The 21,037-nt window shown below is 43.0% G+C and overlaps 2 protein-coding genes across 3 annotated transcripts in view; both read left to right on the forward strand.

Annotated features, from left to right (window-relative positions):
• The window catches only part of KDM7A (lysine demethylase 7A), a 63,416-nt gene extending 51,184 nt beyond the window's left edge, over positions 1–12,232 (forward strand). Inside the window, exons 15-20 of one of the 2 annotated variants that reach the window (XM_016161897.2) lie at positions 154–251; positions 758–906; positions 1,044–1,252; positions 2,632–2,717; positions 4,701–4,974; positions 5,603–12,232. In XM_016161897.2, coding sequence (XP_016017383.2) covers positions 154–251; positions 758–906; positions 1,044–1,252; positions 2,632–2,717; positions 4,701–4,974; positions 5,603–5,697 — 911 coding nt within the window. In that variant the 3' untranslated portion in view covers positions 5,698–12,232. The other variant, XM_016161896.2, reaches the window with a different exon arrangement.
• A 7,542-nt stretch (positions 12,233–19,774) lies between these two features.
• The window catches only part of PARP12 (poly(ADP-ribose) polymerase family member 12), a 34,343-nt gene continuing 33,080 nt past the window's right edge, over positions 19,775–21,037 (forward strand). Inside the window, exon 1 of the mRNA XM_036230824.1 lies at positions 19,775–20,134. Coding sequence (XP_036086717.1) covers positions 19,803–20,134 — 332 coding nt within the window. The 5' untranslated portion in view covers positions 19,775–19,802. The remainder of the gene's footprint in view (positions 20,135–21,037) is intronic.

Raw genomic sequence — 21,037 nt, forward strand, 5'->3', positions numbered from 1 at the left:
GAAAATCCCTGGGGGAAGGAAAATGGAGAAGGTGAAGCAATGAGAAATGAGGATCGAGCAAGAGCGACGGAGAAACGATGAAGCTGCACAGATTTTCGTATCGCCCTGTTCATAGAATTCTAATGACCTTCTTTCTCTCTTTCCCCTTCTCAGGGTTTTTTACAAGTGTGAAATCAGAACTCAGGAATCGATCATCAGAATATTCCGATATTTCTGATTCAGAAGACTCTGGACCTGATTGCACTGCACTGGTATGCCCAAAAGCCTGCGACTTGTGTCTGTTTGATGTAAAGATGAACCCTACTTTCCTTTACCTAGGAGAAAAGTGAATGACAGCGTTTCCCAAAGCCTGTCTTTCTGACCTTTGTAACACAGGGTCTTTGTCTGTAGTGGTAGTAATTACACACACACGCATGTGTGCACGCACACACACACACCCCCAACATGTGACTATTAACATTTGATAAACATAGCTTTTCTCTGATTTTAGAAAGAGTGGAGGGAGATACTGCTCTTATGTTTCTTATCTCTCATAGGTGATATTTCATTTTACCATAAAGAAAACCTGTACCTGTGTATTTTTACTAATGAATTATATTACTATAGTTATTAGAGATTTTCACATTTATGTGAAATATAGAAATAATTCCATGATAATTAAGACTCTTTCCCTAGATGGGTAAAGTGTTTTTTGTTGGTTTGTACAGATTTAATCAGATTTCTTATATAGCTTTACTTCCATTATTTATTATCTCAGAAAAATAATTTTACCACTGAAGAGTCTGAAAGTTCAGGTGATGAAAAGAAACAAAAAATAACATCAAACTGTAAGGAAGAGTCTAATGTGATGAGGAACTTCCTTCAAAAGAGCCAAAAGCCATCTAGAAGTGAAATTTCAATTAAAAGGTAGGCTTGCTGATGGTAGTAGTAGTCTCGTAACATTGTGTCGTAAAGGATATGAAAACATTTTTTTAGTTTTAAATTTTATCAAAAATGTCATCGGAATAAATAGGCTCTTGTCTCTTTGGCTCTCTGCTCCGTAGGGAATGTCCTACCTCGACGAGCACAGAGGAAGAAGCTATTCAGGGCATGCTGTCTATGGCAGGGTTGCACTATCCCACGTGTTTACAAAGGCATGTTCAAAGCACAGACTGCAGTGGTGAAAGAAACTCTCTCCAGGACCCCAGCAGCTGCCACAGCAGTAACCACGAGGTTAGGCAGCTGTATCGCTATGATAAACCAGTGGAATGTGGTAAGAAACGTAATTAGTCTCTAAAAAGTAACCCATGACTCTCACTTTAATTAATAGCTATATAATCCTCGTTAAAGTTAGAGATTATGAATAAGAACTGTTCATTGTGCACTTTTTCTTGGAAATGCTACTGAGCACATTGGCCAAAAAATACATGATGTAGGCAAATTATGTAAGATGACACAGTGTAAGAACTCAAAATGTAAATTACCTGGGATCGAGAGTGGTGTTTGCCAGCTTAATTTTATCATTGCTGTGGAAAGATAGTATTATTTCCCTTTCGTAAGCTGATCAGAGTGGAAGGAATATTGGGTCCTTTAAACAATCTGCTGACTTGAACAATAAGCCTGTTTTCCTTTAATGGGAAGGAAAGCAGGATTTGAACTGTTTCTGGCTGAGCATATTCTCTTTCCAACTTGCAAAGGAAGTATTAGGAGAGAGAGGAGACTCAGTGGCAGCCTCAGTGATGCCACATAGCATTTTGTTCTCTGTGCCTTTAGGGAAAATTTTTGTTTCCCTAAACATCTGAGGAGGGAGGACTGGAGAGAAGATGTTGTTATTTTAAAACCAAATGCCTATTATACCAGTTGCGTTCATGGTCACGTAGTTAAATGTCAACTCTGTACTAAGGGTTCGACACCCATTTCACTTAATTCTTGAAACAACATTTTAAATTTTACAAGTAAAGGAAAACGTTTTTAACTTTACAAGTAAAGGAAATAGGACTTAGTGAAGTAAATTTAATACACCCATACTAACATAGCTTAGTGTTCAGGATAGTGTTGGAATTTGAACCCAGGACCATCTGATCTCAAAATCTTCACTTATTGTATAAGAGGAAACTGAGGTTTAGAGAGATTAAATAACTTGCCTAAAAATGCATTGGTAATGGAAGAACTCAAATTCAAATCTAGGTTTGTCTGTTTTTCTACTACATCATTCTGTCTTCTGATAGACTGTTTGGTTTCTTGAAAAGAAAGATTTTGTGGAAATACTACAAAATTCAGGCAAACATATGCCTTTATTCTATATGGAAAAATACATCTTTTTTAGAGAGTGTGTATTGCACTTGATTTCACATCTACAACAGATGGCCATAGAATTTTACTCTAGATCTTCAGCATCTGGCACAAAACCTGTCATATAAAGACAGCCTTTGAGAGAATTGAAAGAATTAACATGTAAGATGGTGAGCTGATGATTGTTTTGTTTTTGAGAGGGAAGGGAATGCGGTGAATGTATATGAATAAATATTTAAAGAGTTAGCATACTCATTTTTAATCAAATGCCAACACAAATTTCTTTTCAATTTTAAGCATTTGGCTAACTCTTTAAGATCAATTTTGTGTGAAGGAAATTTAATTAATACTTCTCTTTAGGACACCATGTCAAGACTGAAGATCAGGACTTGAGGAGTTCTTCCTGGATTAAACAATTTGACTCAACTTCCAGATTTAATCTTCAGGTATACTCAAGGTTTGAAACATTGAAAAAGGATTTAGAATTGTTATTAACTACGTGTTTACTTTTTTTTTTTTTTAACTGGAACTAGTTATCAACCACTGACTGGATCTGGGGAGATAAAATATTACAATTAAATGCACATTTTTAGAGATTCTGATATGACCAATGAAAAACTTGTGGATAGCACGTGATCTGGAAAAGAACAGTTTATTCAAGGAAGTAGTTAAAAACTGCTGGCCACCAGTACTAGATTTTGTCTGGTTAAAAGGAAACATGAAAGAAAAGTACCAGAGGGTCTCTTTTTAAAAAATCTCCAACAGTGTTTCTTGGACATTTTAAGTATTGAATTTCTTTGGGAATTTGATGGAAATTATAAATTCTCTTTCCAGAAAAATGTTCATCATAAATACTGACTTTTGCTTAATTTTTTTTCATGATTTGTGTTCCACCCTCCACCCCTGACCACCCATTGACTCCAAAGTAAGAACCCCTCCTCTAAAAGAAGACACTTTTCATCTTGGGGTCTCAGCATGTTAATGCTTATACCAAACAAAATGCACCCAAAATCGATTTTTTTAAAAAATAAAATGTTTACAATAGCAAGGAAAGCGAATACAACCTTTTGCTGGAAACCTTGGAAAACGACAGCCAACGAAAGAACTAAAATTCCCATGTGGCAGAGTGAGGCTCCGAACCCTCCTCGACCCCAAGCATACTGAGTAGTGGAATCATGAGAGAGTTTTATTTTCTTCGTTTTGCTTATTTTCTAAATACTTACCAATTTTACAGTAAGAAAAAGTGCCAAATTTTTTAAGGCAGTTTCACGTGTATAAATTCTTTTAATAGAAGTATATGCTCTAGAGTCAAAGGTCAGGTAAAAAATCCTATAACTGTTATAATTCACTTATTCAGTATACGATATTTTAGTGCCTCGCTGTACCTAGGCTATCATGAATTTTGTGACATAAGATTCAGTGTTAAAAGTAAGCTATTACCTAAATCTAGCTGTTGTTTTTATAGTTGTCTTTGAAAAAAAAAATAAAGTAGATAGGTGATTAGCACTTTAGAGACAACCAAATTTCTTCTGCGTATAATCTAGAGAGAGATTATAGCGAGGCATGTCAAATCATAACAGTTGTTTCTTCATGCTCACGTATTTGTAAGATTAATTTAAAGCAAATCTGTGTTTAATGCTGTTTTTAAAATTTATTCTACCATTACAGAATCAGAGATATATAGAAAGTAAGGTTTAAAAGCAAAGAATCAGAGGGCTATTGTACATCCCACGCATACATACACACACAAAACCAAGACGAGTTTTAGGAAACAGCACATCCGAAGTGTGCTCTTTCCAAGTTTGTCTTTTCCTTTCTAGTTTCATTTCGGGTCATCACTTCTGCATTGATTTCAGGACATTCAGGACATTCCGTAGATTGTTTCTTTGTTTCCTGACAGTTTACTCAACAGTCTTAGGGGACTGAAGGAAGAATTGTTACAGTAAAAGCAGGCTTCGGGCTCAGGATCTAGGGATTTTTTTTAGCAAACAACATAAGTTAGCTTCTAAAAAAAGACAGTACGTTACCCAGTGAGAGCGCTGTGGGAGCTGACATCCGGAGGAAACAGTAGGGCCGCGTCTCCCATCTTGGGTTCCTTTCGCAACATGCTCGCTGCGAGCAGGATGGCTTGCTGAAAATATGTTCATATTCTCTCTCTCTGCCTCTTCTCCCTCCCCCTGCCAGAGATTATGCTTTCTTCTTGACTTAAGTTATGATGTAACTTTAATACTCAAATCCTTCAGAGCCCTTAGGCTTTGGAATGAGACGGCCATCATGAAGGGTTTTCTTCTGTGGCTGCTACATGTTAAGAAAACCAAAGTTCAGTGGTCTCTTTCTTCTCTCCCTTGACTCACTAATGCAAGAAAGGTTAAATACCTCACTTATCTTAAAGGAACCCTAAAAATTCAGTCTTATTTCGTCTTCTTTAGGATCTAAGCAGAAGCCAGAAATGCATCAAAAAGGAAGGCTCATCAGAAACCAGTCAGAAGGTACAAAATAGAAATTCTGTGGACAGCAGTGGCTCAAGCCCTCAGAACGGAAAGTGTATGCAGAATTCAAGCTTGGTTTCGGGGGCATGCCGGATAAGTAATGGCAGTGTGAGCCCAGAAAGGCCAGTTGGTGAAACTTCCTTTTCAGTGCCCCTTCACCCCACCAAGAGACCTGCGTCAAATCCACCACCTATCAGCAACCAGGCAACGAAAGGTAACTTTTACATGTTTGTAGGTTACATTTATCCCTCGCCACGTATGATGGTGACAGCGGCCCTTCACATGGACATAGTCTCTGCACTCAGCTTGCTCACAGCCTGATGCACTGTGAGTGGTACAGTGACAGCAGTGTGCCCAGATACTCTGGGACAGGAGGGGATGCTAGGCACCCCTGAGGATCCAGAGTGGCCTTTAGGAGGAGGAGGTCGACCCTGAGAAGAATGATAAGGGGTTAGCCACGCGAGCTGGGGGAAGCGACAGGATAGACAGCATTGAAGGACAGAGATAGAGCGTATGATCCACCGTCCAAAGGTAAGAAACAGCATGTGTGGTGTCGATGAAACTGTCGTCACTTTCGTTGCTGAAGCAGTTTCCTGTGGAATATGGCAAGAGCGCGCGTTGAGGAGATAGGCGGAGATTAGACTGGGCGAGGGCCACGAAAGTCCTGTGAAGGAGGCGGGCCTTTCTCCGCCACTTTAAACAGTGGGATCCCTGGACTGTGCCTCGGCCCATTCAGAACACCTGAGAGCTTGCTTGCCACGCAGCCCTCCCAGGGCTCTTCCGGATCCTGGGTGCCCAGCATGATTTCCATCATCATTTACACTGTTATTGGTGTTTTATAGGTAAACGTCCAAAAAAAGGAATGGCAACAGCCAAACAACGTCTTGGGAAGATCCTTAAGTTGAACAGAAATGGCCATGCACGTTTTTTTGTGTGACGGAGCTGCCACTGGGACCACTCTTCCCTTTGGAGACCAGTCTCGGGGGTGCGGGAGCCTGGAGCTTCCGCCGTGCGTGTGCAGTAGAGAACACTGCCCGAAGAACAAAATGAACCTGATGCTGCATTTTCACTGTGCCACACCCACTCAGCAATAACCATTTTGGACCTGGTGGGGGAGAGGAAGAAGGAGGGTAGAACCTTAAAAGGAGACCTTGAACTGGAAAGGGTCTCTCGTCAGGGCTTGAATATCATTTTGTTGTTGGTAGTGTCTTGATTTATTTTCAGTGGTAGGGTAAAGAATTATCAATAATTTATTTAACAGATTTTTTTTTTTAAAGTTAACAGCTTTTAAATTCTTTTTTAAAGCTATTTATTTGGAAGATTTCTGGAGAAATATCTCACTAATTTAGATTTAAGAATGTGAAGGTTTTTAAATTATTTTTGATAGTGCGTGTGTTACATGTGGGGAAGAGCCACAGTAACAGTAACTAGTCTGGACTCTTAAATTTGATATTCAGGTTAAAGTCTTAAACAGGGATTTGATGCATTAATTATTTTAAATTAAGATGTATATGAAAATCATTTTATTTTATATATTTCGTGTTTTTTATAAGCTATTAGCTTCGCTTTTGCTAACATCCAAGGTGCGTACTGTTATCCAGGTTGATGACCTTACACCCCGCCGCCCCCTCTGCACCCCCGACAGTTGTGATGACACAACAGACTTCTCTTTGCAGGGAACACTTTCATAGCCAACGCATAAGAACTGCGTCAAAGACCCCTCATTTCTCATTTCGTTTGACATTGCGATTTTCTTCTAAATGTAAAAAAAGGCTTCTTGCATTTTCATTTTTTGCTGGTGATATCTGGGTCCCAAAGAGAACAGCTTTAATATCTTCTTCCTACTTGTGGGAAAAGTATTATAAGTTTGGTTAAGTTGTCATATTTGTAGTTTTTCAAATACATTTGTAACTACAGAGGGCCTTCTTCGGACTGCTGGTATTGGAGGGCAGGGCCGACACCTGCCACAGAGGTTATATTTTACGACACTTTTATTCTGTGTATCTGATTTGTTGGAAAATATGATTTGACTTAGTCTATTCAAATCTATACAATAAGCCGTAATATAATAGGACTATACTACATTAATTATATAGATGCAAGCATGTTGGAGTAGATCTTTTGAGGTGTGCGTGTGTTTAGTTTTTTATTTCTTAACCTTCTAAAGAATTATCTAAGATATGGATTTGGAGTAAAATCGGTGCTTCTTGCAGTTTTCCATCTGTCCTAACTTAGCCAGCACATATTGAGGTTAAGTATCTGGTAGAGCTTTAAGGTAAATAATCATTTATCTCCTTTATGCGCAATATTTTTTTTGACAGCTAAAACACAATTTATTTTTTTAATGCATAATTTTTACTAAATGCCAGTTGCTAATCATAGCTAATGTTTTACCCCCCTCCCCATGGCATAAAAATAAGCGATTTCAGCGGGAGGGGAGGGGCGAAGATATTTCCAATTTTGACAATAGAGCATTTTACAAGTTCCTACAAAGAAAATATAGGCAAATAAGATCAAATTTATTTTCGTGAAGAGATATGGGCATAGGATAGACATCCCTTTTTTTAGTCAGTGAGGTAGCAGGACTTTCTCTTCTGTATTAAGTATCACATGTAGCTGTAAGAAAATAAAATCTCCACTATCATCTTTCATGGTTCAAATATGTGTTTTCAAAGAGAGATCTATACTCTGTCTTCATTCCAATATTTCATGGAGTAAATATGAAACAGCTTATGAATTAGTCTTTTTGGTCCAAGTGGCTGGACCAAACTCTGGTTCTTATCTGGGTGTCAAGAAGAATTTGTACGGAAATACTAAATGTCTATAAGTGGCCTACTTAAACTGTGTCTACATTATACCAAAACTAAGGAGATGGATACAGTCAGTCATTTGATTGGTCATTGAATCTCAAAATGTTGAAAATTTGGGTCTGATTCTCCCACCTTCCCCACACAATATATTAATTACTGTGATGTTTTGGTTTTCTGTAGACACCATTTTAGAGTTAACAGTACGCATGTTTTTGTTTTGATTTAAGAAATAACAGTTACAATTTTTTTTCAATTACATCATGGTCCGGCTTTTTGTTGTTGTCGTTTTCTTTACATTCTTCACAGCTCTAAGTATTTCTAATTACCTGACTTTTTTTCTTTAGCTATAAAAATTAAAGTAAAACAGTTTATTTTTATGAATTAAAATTAAGGCCAGTATCCACCCTGTCTGTACTTAGGCCAGTAAATAGTAATTTTAAGTAGCCAGTATGTGGAACTCTTAAGTGAAGGTACTGTGGATTCATTTTTGGCAGTTTTAGCCCATTAACTAGCTAAGTTTAAAACTTTCAGTAAGGTAATAAATATAACCACTAAAACAGAATACATGTATCTTCTTTTCTGAATTGATAAAAATTTAGTTACTGATCCAATGACTTTGCTAGTTTTATAAAGTTACTGGCTGTGATGCATCCCTTTATCTCATGGAAATGACTGAACCTTGAGGAAACTGCAGCTAGTATCTGGGCTCAGCTGTAATAGACAACCTTTTATCTTCTCAGTCTCATTTACAAACAATACTACTGTGTAGATACTGCAGCTTAGGAAGACAGCAGTGGTGGCATTTAGCTAGTTATAAGCAAGTACCAGTATATAAAACAACTATGATTTTATGCGTGCAATTTTAATTGTAGCAGTAGATACTTTTTCTGTATTGATTCAAATGTGTGACTTCTGCTAATCTGGGATCCACTGTGCTGTAATTCATTATGTCACATAATATAATGCTCTCAAGTATTGATTAATGATGTGAACAGTACAGAGATGGCATTTATAATAGTTTAGTATCCTAGAAATACATTGAATTTCATAAGCATCAATGAATTTTTAAAGCATACAAATTGAAAATTCTGAATGAAATCATCTTGTAAACTCAGAGAAAACAAGCCCATCTTTATCACTACTTAAATACTTAGCTTGAATACTGTTCTATTTTTTAATAATCCTAATTATTGCCTTTTTAATGAACTCTACTGTATTTATTCATATGAGATCAGCAGGTATTTATCAAACACCTACTATGTGCCAGGCACTACTTAGTACTCTGGGGAAATGCAAAGTCGAAGTATGGTCTCTGCCTTTGAAGGTATGTTCTCCAGGAAATAAGCAGTATTATTTTCACATCTAAGCAAACTTAAGCAAAAGAGCAACCATTCATTTTTTTAAAAGCATAATTTATTAGTTTCAACTGAGATATACTATGCTACTGTAGAAATGGAAGTAAAATTTTTTTAATTTAAAAATTTTTAAACATTTTAAAAGTTAACATTTTAATGTTGGTAGTAGAGGGTCATGGTTTAGCATGGAAGGGAGCAGAAGACCTGACTTTTTGTCCAAGGTCTGCCATTTATATGTCAGCTATGTGACCTTGAATAAGTCACTTACTCTTTCTGAGTCTTAGTTTTCTCATTTGTAAGTTCGGATGAAAATGCAGTTAGGAAAAACATAGAAAAGCATTCCTTAATCTATTAACACTTTATACTTGCAGGTAGTTTATCATTATTTAAGTTACAGTGATAATGAATGTACATTCACATGCATTTAAATGAAAACTCCTATTACTCATAAAACTTATTCCATTTCAAACATATGCCTAGAGCATGCTACCTAAAAAAATCTGAAGACTCTTTACAAGGTGCTGAATTGAAATCAGAATTAGTGCTTGAAGTAAAAGGAAGTAAAGTAGTTTATGTTTATCCTCAAGTGAATAATGTTTATTTACAATAATCATTAAGATTTAAAGTAATTGGAAGATAGTTTTAGGTTTTTCTCAAAGAGGAATTAGGATGGTACTGCTCCTCAGAGTCTGCGTACTCTCCAGGCACTAGATAAAGGTAAAATAAGTCACGGAATCAAAATGATTTGGCAACAACTCATGGAGCGGAGGGTGGGGGGTGGGATAAAATATGGTGGTTCCAAATATGGAAGTCATCAGAGACAGCTCAGTGCTGTCTGACAATGGCTTGTTGGGTAGAGAGAGGAACCACTGGTTGTGTAGGAAAGGAGACACAGTGGGACTTCTTCGAAATGAAGCTTCTTCCTGCTTTTTTCAAGAGATGCTCTCTAGAGTGACAAGACCTCCCCCAAAGAGTTCACAAATAACCATACAGCCCAGTATACTACTGTGGATGTAATTACTGCAGTGTATCAGGACTTTACGATTTCACACTGAGATGAGGGCTTAATAATGTCAATCTGACGATTTTTTAAAAGTTCATTTTTCTAATTAAATATTAAGCTAATTGCTCCCTCCAAAAAGAGAAGCTAAAATCACCAGTCATTTTTGGATGCCCTAGACCTTCACCTAAAGCAGTCTTGAGAAGGCGAGCGTCAGCTCTTTAGCTTAGGAAAAGAGTGTCACCATTAGCTAAAGGAGACAAATGAAACCCAGACAAGGCAGTGATTCACCTGGGGTCACAGACCTCTGGTACCTTGCTTCCCCCCTACCACAGACCCTCCTTTGTGACTGCAACCTCTGCTAGTGGTGTCGATATGCTCACTAGAAGCCAGGTGGAAAGAAAGGGGAAGAAGTAATATGCTCACTACATTGCTGTTGGACTAAAGTAATTTTAGTACTGTAGCCTTACTAAAAACCCTGCCCTTATTTTCATTTGTTTTTCAGTGAACCTCATGCCATAAGTCAAATATTTGATATTCCTCACATGAACAAATTTTTTAAATTAAGATCATTGATAAGCAAATGCCCATTTCCAAAGCAATTAGCTTATTGTGATAGACCGTGGTTTTATCCTTCTATAGTATTTTTTTCCTCTTTAATAGGTAGGGGAAAATAACACTTATTTACCTGCATTCTTTCCTTTAGGGTCTTCCTTTCACCCTTGGTGCCCTCTCTAGTGTCCTTAAGCTTTGTCTTAATAAGTGCAACATTAAATTTTTTGTTAAAACTCAATTCAGTGATTCTTCCAACAAGTTGATCTGCTCTGCACTATTTCACTAATAAACCCTGGCTACCACGTAGCCCTTGACCTCCAAGTAGTTTACCTATGCAAGACCTGTGACATTCTGAATTCACTTTTCCTTATTTCAGAAAGCAGTCCTAAGTGGAACTTAATCATAAAAATAAACCTTGCCTCCACCCAGTTTTATTTTGGCCATTTCCTTTTCAAAGTGTCAGCTATTTCCCCACAAGACTCTTCACCAAAACAGTGATCATAAGTGCTGGAATATGTAATATTTTGCAGGAATAAAGTAACCCAGACATACTCATATTTCTGTGGTAGATTTTGGTTGGTAACAGTTACCAGCATTAAGTGGAATATATAATGAGTTAATTTCTTGCCCGGAATCATTTCTTCCCTCAAAGGTTCATACCATTTTATTTTTACAAAGCATACATATAACTTCCACATGATAGTCAGGGACCTGAGGTGTAACTTGCTAAGTGAACCCCAAGGTTATTTTATCTTGCAAAAGAAACCTAAACCAAACTAAGGGCCTTACATTTATGGTTAGACTGAATCAAAAGCTGTAACCTCAGTTTTTTCCAAAACAGCTTCTGACTGCAAAAGCAAGTCGTGCAGTCATTAGGTATGAAATAGCACTGATCAGGAAATGCACGTGCAGCTTTGCAGGCTGTGTTTCCTTCCGTGAAAACTTTTTTACTTTTAATATAAATTAAGCCATAACAGTTTCATGCTGTGGAAAGAGGGTGAAAGGTTCATTTGAAGAGATTATATAATATGAATTTTCACACTTACTGTGAAACATCTAACTTTGCCAGTGCTTCAGCAGGCTTTTTGGGGATGGAAGGGTGGAGGGAGGTGGTAGGGAGGGGTAGTATTGATTTTAGGGTTTTCAAATCTGTGAAATTTGAAAAGGGGATGGTTGTTGGCTATGGTATTTACTAGTTTTGTAGTAATGTTTTGCTAGCCTGACTGACTTTCCTTAACTGATTTTTATGCCCATGGTCCAAGGTGACTGTCACTCTTTCTTGTTTGGGGTGTCTGCAGAGTAGTGTCTTGTCTGTTTGTATAGGCAGTCAGTGTGTGTGCACATGTGTGTCCTTTGAAGACAGAAGCACATTGTGTGACTACGGAGTGGGGTGTGGCTGGGAAGTGGGACGCTGAAGCTTTACGAGCGTTTTTTTCGATTCACGACAGTATTTCCCATCTTTTGCCTGCAGGCAGGGAAAGTGTACAGTATTTATTTTGTTTCTGTTTTAAATTTGTAAGTCTTTAAATAGCTTACATTGGTTATTAGAGGGGAAGACAAGTGACTTGTTTAAAGTTGTATTTGGTATTTCCAATTTCTGTATTTTGAATATTGAAATTAAAATTGTATTACTTCTGTTTTGATTTTTTTTAGCGCTTGGTGTATTTTGGGCTCATTTTGTTTGAAAGTATAAATGTTGGAAGTTGTATAAAATGTGTCTTTGAAAGAAAAAAATTTGAATTCTATATCCAATTCTGACTTCCTGTTCCCTTTTTCTGCTTATTGAATCGTGGGTGAATTATTTGAGTGTGTGAAAAACTGTATCAAATTTAGGCTCCTTACTGTGAAAGGTAATGCGTCATATTGTTTTATTAGACATATCACTGGGGAAGCAATTGCCGAAAGAGAGGGAAGAACATCAAAGGGTAATTTGCAAGGTGAGGCTACGCAGTGGCCATGGATGTGGGTGCTTCTGATGGACGTGTAAGAGCATTCGTTGTCCCCAACCTGGGCTCCACACAGAGACTCACCGAGCCACCTGCATGATACCAGGTGCTGTTCTAGCGCTGGAGCTGCAGGAGTGAACAGGACACAGCCCCAGTCCTGCATGAGCAGATGGTAGATGTGAAAGGCCAGGGAGAACGAGGCACGCTGTGACTTGGCCGCCGAGGGAAGGGGGAGTCGGGGTGCAAGTGCAAGTTTAGTGAGAAAAATGAGTTCTGTTTTGGACATAGTGCTTTTAAGGGGTCCGTGACCAGGTCCGGGATGAGCTGAGTGTGGTGAGACCTTGCCTTGGGCGGGTGATTGAGGAGCCTTGGACCGAGGAGGAAGGAGCACTGGGGGCAGCACTTCCGGTCAGGAGAGGAGCCTGGGAGGGGGCAGGAAGTGGGCAGAGCATCTGCTGTGGAGGAGGAGCCCAAGTGCAGATTCATGGAAACCAAGGTGGCAGGAAGACCAGGGCTCTTCCTGTACTAACACCTGCTAGAGCAGGTGGGCCAGGGGGCCAGAGTGCACACGCTTAAACACACCTCAACACCTGTTGCTCGAAGCTCATTCACACCTCCTCTCCCTTACTGGCTTGTGTTCTTCCAGCTGATGGAAACTAAATCCGAACAAATCTGTAAAAATACACATGCTATCTATGAACCTGTGGGATGTTTAGCCTTTGTTAGGGATCATCAGTACCTATGCTCCTTAGACTTCTAACCGGATGTCTTGCCACCAAGCAGTGAGACAGATCATCACTGTGGAATGTGGGGTGTCACCCACCCCTCAATTTAGGGTGGGAAGAATCAGGTGCTCTGCTGCAGACAGGCTTTGGAACAGAAGCCCTCATTATCTTAATTTTATTCCATTTGAGTACTTACTGTGTACAAGGCATATTTTCATTTCTTCCTCACAATCACCCAACAAGGTAAGTGGGGCACCCCCCCATCCTGCAGATGAAACCGAGACCAGCAACTGTAAATAACTTGTCGAGGTTCACACTGCTAATAAGTAGAACTGAGATTTTAAGCGAAAGCCTAACTCTAAAGGCCATGTTATTTCTTCTGAATTGTTTTTCTTTATTTTTTATTGTTAGATACTTTCATTTATTTAAAAGGAATCAATATGGTCTTTAGAAAAGCTTCATATTCTAAAATTTTCTTTGTAGGCATCCATTTTGGATTGATAATATATTTTCTTATGGAAGTTTTCTGTCACTCAATTAAACTTCGAGTCTGTCCTTTCCCAGGGGCTGGACACACATGAAAGAATGCCGTTTGTTTTCTAGGATCCCACCTTCTAGTGAAGAACAGGCTGTAAACAAGGGACATGCGATACTGTTACAGGATATGATCCTAACATGAATGCCCAAAGTCACAGAGCTATTATCTAAGTGGAGGCCACGCCTACTGAACCCCTTCTCCGGGACAGGACCCCACGAGACAGCACAGCTGCCTGTCTTGCTGTTCTGCCACCCGCTTCCCACATCGAAGCCTCTTCTGCCATCATTTTCAGCCCCTCAGCTCTGGTAGATTGATCAGCCCAGATAAGGAAGGAAAAAGAACAGTTGAGCTTCTCTCTCTCTCGTAATGGGGTTCAGTGGGGTGGGGGTAGAAGAGGTTGGTAAAAGAAAAGCAGAACAATGAGAAAAGAACCCTACGCCATTTTAGAATTCCACTTCTGTCAACTGTTAACGTCTACAGAAACTCATCAGTATAATGTTATAAACCACATGTGTTTCCAGTGTCTTTACAATGAGAAATAGAAGGCAGAATGGGTTTTTCTTTAATGAGATAAACTGTGATTACATAGCTCACTTAGAACCTAAAACCTAAAATTTCATGGTAATTGCTTTGTAAACTCTAGTGTACTTGCTTTGAAAGCAATAGTAATTTTAGTGTGTAAAACTACAAAACAATTAGGCGGTACCTAATTATGAAAGAATTTTTCCTACCTAGAGGGGGAAAAAAAAGTGCTTCCTGAAAGAGCTACTTGATTCCACAGAGCAGTATTTTCAGAGCTTTGAAGCGGCCCCTTCACGGGCTGTTGCTCCGCTGTGGCTCCCGGGCAGCGTGATTTCAGGGAAGGAATTGCTCAGGGGTTCGGCAGGGCTCACCCGGAAGACAAACCACGCAGCTGGCCTGGGTGTGTGCTGCGCACAGCAGAGTCTGGCTGTAAAGGGGAAGAGGACCCTGGCCAGTGGCAGGGAAAGCAGGACACGAGTTCCAGGGTCGGTTTCTAAAGTCCTGGTCAACGTGTCCTGCTGGCTGGGGCCACCTGGTGGAGACATCTTACACTTCTATATCAGATTCCAAACCTCCACGTTCTGTCCCAAATGTGTTTTCTTGGTGAAAGACCTCAGCAATCTTCAGTTGTCCCAACTAGATTCCTGGGTGCTGTTCTCAAATCTTCTTCTTTCCCCACCTCAATGAGTCACAAAGTCCTGTCCATTCATTTTATCATGGCTTTTATCATCTCTTGATGGCCACCAACAACCACAGCCTCTCGTTAGGAGCTCTTAGGATCAAGACCCAAATCCTTAACATGGTACATCAGTTGGAGGTAGAGTCAGCTTCAAAGGAGAGCAAACCCAAAACCCTAGTGGCTTAAACAAGGTAGAAGGCTGGAGATAGGCCTTCCAGGACCGGGGACTACCTCACAAAGTTGTCAGGGGTCCAGATCCATTCCGTCCTGCTGGCCTGCCATCATTGGCATCTGGCTGCCACCTCCTGATCCAAGATGGCTTTTTGGACTGTCCAACCAGAGAGGGGAAGAATCACTTTTTTCTATATTATCTGGACATTGGAGGCCACAGAGCTGAGCCACCTAACATCTGGACAAGTCGTTTAATCCCTCTCAACTGAGTCTCATTTTTTTCACCTCTAAATGGGTATAATAGTATCTTCTACGCCACATGTTTGTTATAAAAAATAGATGAGGTAATCCATGTAAAGCATTTAGCGTTGTACTTGGCACATCCATGCTCAGTAAACATAGTGATTGTTGTTCTCTCATTTTCCTCAAGTCCGTTGACTTCTTAATTACATCAGAATAACCCTGAGGACAGGGACCAAGGGTACCATTGTTTTCGATCGTCCACGTGTTCGCACAGTGCTAAGCACGTAGTGTGCACTGCCCAAGGATACACTGCCTTAAATATTTATCACTGCAGTATCGGTCTCCTACCCTGGGTGCCTCACTTGGCTATGATTGACCTGGAATAAAGGCGTCTGCCTTGCATCTGCTACTGAATCACCCCTTGGCAGCTGCTTCCTGTTGCTTCTGTGGGTCACTAAACACTTTACATTCTGATTCTACTTTGATCTCTAGGACACCACAGTGCTCTATAAATGGTTCTGCCAGCCCACGTGGGCCTCAGGAGAGGGAGGAGCAAGATGGGAAGGGCCCTACTGCCCTGAACGGCCCTTCCCTTAGCTTCTCACAGATAGAGCTAAGCATACTGATAGGAGTTATGAAAGGCTTTGGATAGTCGAATTCAGAGAACCCTTGAAATCTGTCCATTAAATATGATTACCCCTCACAGCCCAAGGGAAAATGAACCATTTTCAGAAATACCCCATTCCCTGCCTTTGCTTTTATTTCAAAACCCTCTTTTTCCATTATTCCCTCTTCAGTCTGTCATTTGCTGGGGTCCCCTAGAAGATGCTAATGGTACCCTCGACCTGCATAATTGGGAAGAGCTTGATAAAAGGACTTAATAAATGAGTGTGCAGGGGCTAGGGAAAAACACAAAGGGTGGTGAGTCATCCTGGGGCTGGCAACAAAGAGGAGGAGCCACTCCTGCCCCTGCGGGATCGGGGAAGGGAGAAGTCACTAGAGTGCAGAGGCAGTTGTGTAATCCTCCCACAGGAGCTGTGGCCTCTGGCACAAGGATATAACCAGCCACCCAGGGGGGAAGCCAGGCGAGAGAGAGCTCTGGCTTTTCTCTTGATCACCTGCCATGGCCTCTTTCTGGTGGGTCCTGCTGGGAGCTGGACATCCAGGAAGCCCCTTTGATCCTGTCCAGCCTCCAGGAGCACAGAGCAGGGTGCAGGAGAGTAGAAAGTGGCCCTGGAGGAATGAATGGAAATGATCCAGCACAAATCCTCTACTCTTGGAAATTTCTACACCCACCTCTTAGGAAAAACAACCCCTTCTACAGAGAAAGACTGATTTCACTCCAGAATACAGGCTTCAATAGTCTGCAGTAAACACCAGCAGTGATTCTCTGAAAGTCTGAGTTAAGAAGAACAGTCAAGAATAAATATGTTAGTCAATTATAATATTGCCTCCCTCTTCCACTGTGCTGTGCCGCAAGCATGAAGGTGACCTTGGGCAGTCTGTGGGATTGGGGAGGACTTCGATGACACTCCAAAGGCTGATCGATCCCTTCTGAGGTTTTGTTTGTTTTGCCATAACTCGAGCCCCAAAGCGTGCCCTGGACGCTGTCCGCTTTTCCCAGATGCCTTTGGATCCTTTTTACTCTGCATGCCCATTTTCAAGCTTTGCTACTGGAGTGACTTTGCCCAGGTGCAGTTGCAGAGAGCCAGAAGGGCCTGGAGCTTTCTTCCTGCCCCTGCGCCTGCTCCTCCGCAGGCCTTAGCCATTGCTTGTTGGATGATGGTGCAGGGGTCCGATAGCCCAGTGAAGGGACAAACTCTGAGGAGTATTTATGGTTGACCTTCCTTATTCACAGATTCCATATCTGCAAATTCATCTCGTAATCCCCAATCACTACGTGTGGTACTTTTATGGTCATTCATGGTCACATAGTGAAGTGATACTCTACCTCTATCACAGGGTAAACAATCAACTATCGTGGGGTAAACAAGTTAACCTTTTGGTGGCCTATTTAGTGCCATGTTTTTCACATTTTGGTGCTTTTTGTTGGTGATTTCACTGTTTAAAATGCCCCTCAAGCATAAGTGTTGGCAGGGCCCCTAGTGCCCTTAAGTGCAAGCAGGCTGCGATGTGGCCAAAGGGGAAAATATGTTAGAAGATTCGTTCAGGCATACGCTGTAGTGACGTGAGCTGTGAGTTCAATATGAATGAATCGAAATACATTACATAAGGTGGCTTTAAGCAGATACACATATAGAGGTTGTGCATTGATCCGAATTGCCAAAAATGTGACCAGAGCCTTGCAGGAACCTAACCCTGTACTTGCCCTAGGAGCAATGATTTAGTATTCACTAATTCAGTGTTCACGGTAACTTTGGAGAATGATGAGAATCCACTGTGAGGCATGCGTGTGGCCTTCTCGATTCCTAGAAATAAGTTGGAGCTTTTCAAAGACCCAGTGGACATCTCATACTTCAGCTTTTCCTTTTAAGCTTTTTGGCTAGTTTATTGTTTGCCCCAAATGTTACCCATAGCCTCAGCTAGTTATGATGTTAAACTATTTAAATGATAAAACCACCCATGGGGAGAAGCCATTAGGATTGGGCTAGTTTTTTTCCAGTGAGGTGGAATAAATATCTGCCTTTTCAGACAGTCTTCCGGGGGGACCACTGGACAGGTCACATAATGACTTATTTGGGACTGAGGCTTTGAAAGCTCCAGCTGTGTTTTGCTATGTTTGGTACAGGTACCAGGAATGTGGGCTGTGAGTTTTCAAGGCAGGCATGGAGCTGTGAAGGAGATAGAATGCTACAAAGTTTGATGTGCTTAGATTCAGCTGCTTCTCTTGACTAAATGCTAAATGAGTTGCTGCAAGACTTTGGTTAATTTCCAGAGCTCTGAAAATATCAATTCTGCCCATTTTTCCCAGTTTTTCATTGCTTGTATAGAAGGGCAAACTTTCTGAGGTCCTAAGGACTCCAGCATTTTCACTGACAATACCCTTCCTTTCTTTTAAAAAGTGTTACTTTATCGCAAAAGAATATTAAACCCACAATGAAAATAAAAAATTTGTCATGAAAAATGAACTTTTCCACACATTAAAAAAAAATTCGAGAGAAAAACTGCAACTCATTCATTTCCATTTGTTCATGGTAATAGGAACTCTTTGTCCATACAATAGATTTTTTACCTTTTGTAGTAATATTATCAATAGAATTTTATGTTCGTTTGGAGTTTACACCGTAAATCCGTTTCCCCCACAGCCTTTCTACCCCTCATCTTCCTTTTTTCACTCTCCTAGTACCTCCTATTGCCTGCTCCCCACAACCGGAGTTAATGCAAACAGCACAGTGTGTGTCCTTCCTCAGCCTTCTTCAGGTTCATTCAAAAATATCCTGCCACATTCACACACAAATAGGATTCTTGTTGCAACCGATATCCGCCATTTCTACACAGCTCTCGTTTTTCACTTAACACATCGTGAATGTGTTAACAGATTTAACACATCTGTTAAATCTCAACAGACAAGAGATTTAACATATGATTGTTAAAACTGGCTAGTCTGAACAACGGATCAACCCGTTGTTCGTAACCCTACCTCCCCCACTAAAACGCTTGCATGCATAACTTATGCACTGTTCCCTTTACTTCCAGAAGATTCTTTGAAGGACTTCTGAGTCAAAGGTCACGCACACACTGAACATTTTAATGGCTATTCCCGGATGACTGTCCCAAAAGGTCCTAACAATTCACACTTCCATCGGCAACTCTAGAGCGTGTCCCTCCCGAAGTTCCGAACGGCCTTTCGATCGTCGTTCACTCTTTATTCGGCCAAGGCGCGCGGCCACGGACTGGCTTTTTAAACAGGTCTATGTGTATATCTACGCCAATACGTTTAAAACTAGGGCTTCGCTGCCGGCACTGGGGGAGAAAGTGACATCGCAGCCCCCCTGGCACTTCGGGGCGCCAGTTTTCGCCGGCGGTGGCCGCAGGGTCGCCGTCCCGCCGTACGTGAGGCGCCGGGTCCCAGCCTGCCGCGCAAACGCGCCGGGCGCAAAGGCTGCGGCGCCCGCGGGAGCGCGGCCCCCGGGCAGGCAGCGCGCGCGCTCCCGCGCGTCGCCCCTCCGTCTTCGAGGTGAAGGGCCTCGTGAGGTGCAGAGCGCTGCCCCGAAAGCAGAGGCCTCGTCTTTGAAGCGCCCGGGGAACCCCGCCGAGGGCCGCGGGGAAGAGTCGCGGCAGCCGTCGGCGCCCCTGCGGCCTTCCGACGGCGCTGACGATGGCCTCGTCCGGCCGGGCGGGCGCCTCCGCGGAGGGCCCCGAGGCCGGAAGGCGGCGAGCCTCGCTCAGCTGCGGGCCGGTGGGCGTGGCGAGGCCGTACAAGTTCTGTTTCACCCCGGCCCGGCTCAGCTTTCGGTTTCGTTTCCCGCCGGCGTCCCCACCCTGCGGGAGTCGCCCTGCCAGCCGGCGGTCCGACGGCCAGCGCGCACCCGCAGCCATGGCCCAGGCCGCCGTCCTCCGCGAGGTGACCCAGGTGCTGTGCGCGGCCGGGGGCGCCTTGGAGCTGGAGGAGCTGCGGCGCCGCTTGCGCGAGGGCGTCGGCGCGGACGCGCTGGAGCGGCTGCTGCGGGAGCACCCGCGCTTCGCGGTGGCGGCGCGGCCGGGCGCGCGCGGCGCCGCGGCCGCCGCCGAGCGGGTGGTGCTGGCCGTGTCGGCGCTGCGCCTGTGCCGCGACCACCAGGGCGCCAAGCCCGCGTGCGCGGGGCTCTGCTCGCAGCTGCACCTCTGCAAGTTCATGGTGTGCGGGGCCTGCAAGTTCCTGAGGGCCGGGTAAGGCGCTGCGCCGGCCCGACGGCGGGCCCGGGCAGGGGGGCGGGCCGAGGCCCCGGGGCGCCTCCGCGCCCGGCCGTCTGGGGCGCCGCTTAGGGTTTGGGGAGGCGGGGTGGAGGTCGTCCCCGCAGTCCTCCTCAGCGAACACTCATCGAGCACCTGCTCAATGCCGGGCGCCGTGTGAGGGACTCGGTGGGATCGTGCCCTCCAGGCTCCGGCCGTCCGAGCGCCGCTGAGCGCGCGCTGCGGACTGGGACGCTCTCGGAATGGCCGTCCCGGGGTGGGGGTCAGGGTGCGGCTGGGGGAGGGGAGGGGAGGGCGGGCTCGGGTCCCCAGGGAGAGGGGCCGGGCTGGCTTCCCCGCGCGCCATGACGCCCGGTCTCCGGAGCTTTGAAAGCCACACAGCCCAAGGAAACCTGTTCAAACGTCGCTCAGCCCCCGTTTTCCCCGGCTTCCAAGCCAGCAGAGGCTTCGCTTGCGTCTAGGATAAAATGCAAGCTCCGCGCCATCTCCCGAAAGGACCGCAGGGGGCTGGGCCCGGCTGCACTCCAGCCGCACCCCTCCTGGGTGCCCTTTGGTTTCTGGCACATTTCCAGCCTTTTTGTTCGTCTCGTGAGCTTTGTTTTGCTCTGTCTGGAACGATTTTCCTGGTTTGCCCTATGAATCTTTAAAGGCCATAACCACTCCTTTTGCGCCCGCCCTTCCTCTTCCTCTCCATCACATGGTCCTGTTTACTTTTCTCCTACCACCTACCATAGCTCCCCTCCCCCCAGGTGGGCGGAAGCTCTGTGAGCGCGGAAGGCCCTGCAGTCTTAGCCCTGGCTGGTCTTTCCCTCTGTGCACACAGCAGGTGTTCGGTGAGATTTTTGCAGTGAGTGGACTGGATTTGGGCTAAAGACTTTG

The sequence above is a fragment of the Rousettus aegyptiacus genome, unplaced genomic scaffold (assembly GCF_014176215.1).
Source record: "Rousettus aegyptiacus isolate mRouAeg1 unplaced genomic scaffold, mRouAeg1.p scaffold_m13_p_13, whole genome shotgun sequence".
NCBI classification, from domain to species: Eukaryota; Metazoa; Chordata; class Mammalia; order Chiroptera; family Pteropodidae; genus Rousettus; species Rousettus aegyptiacus.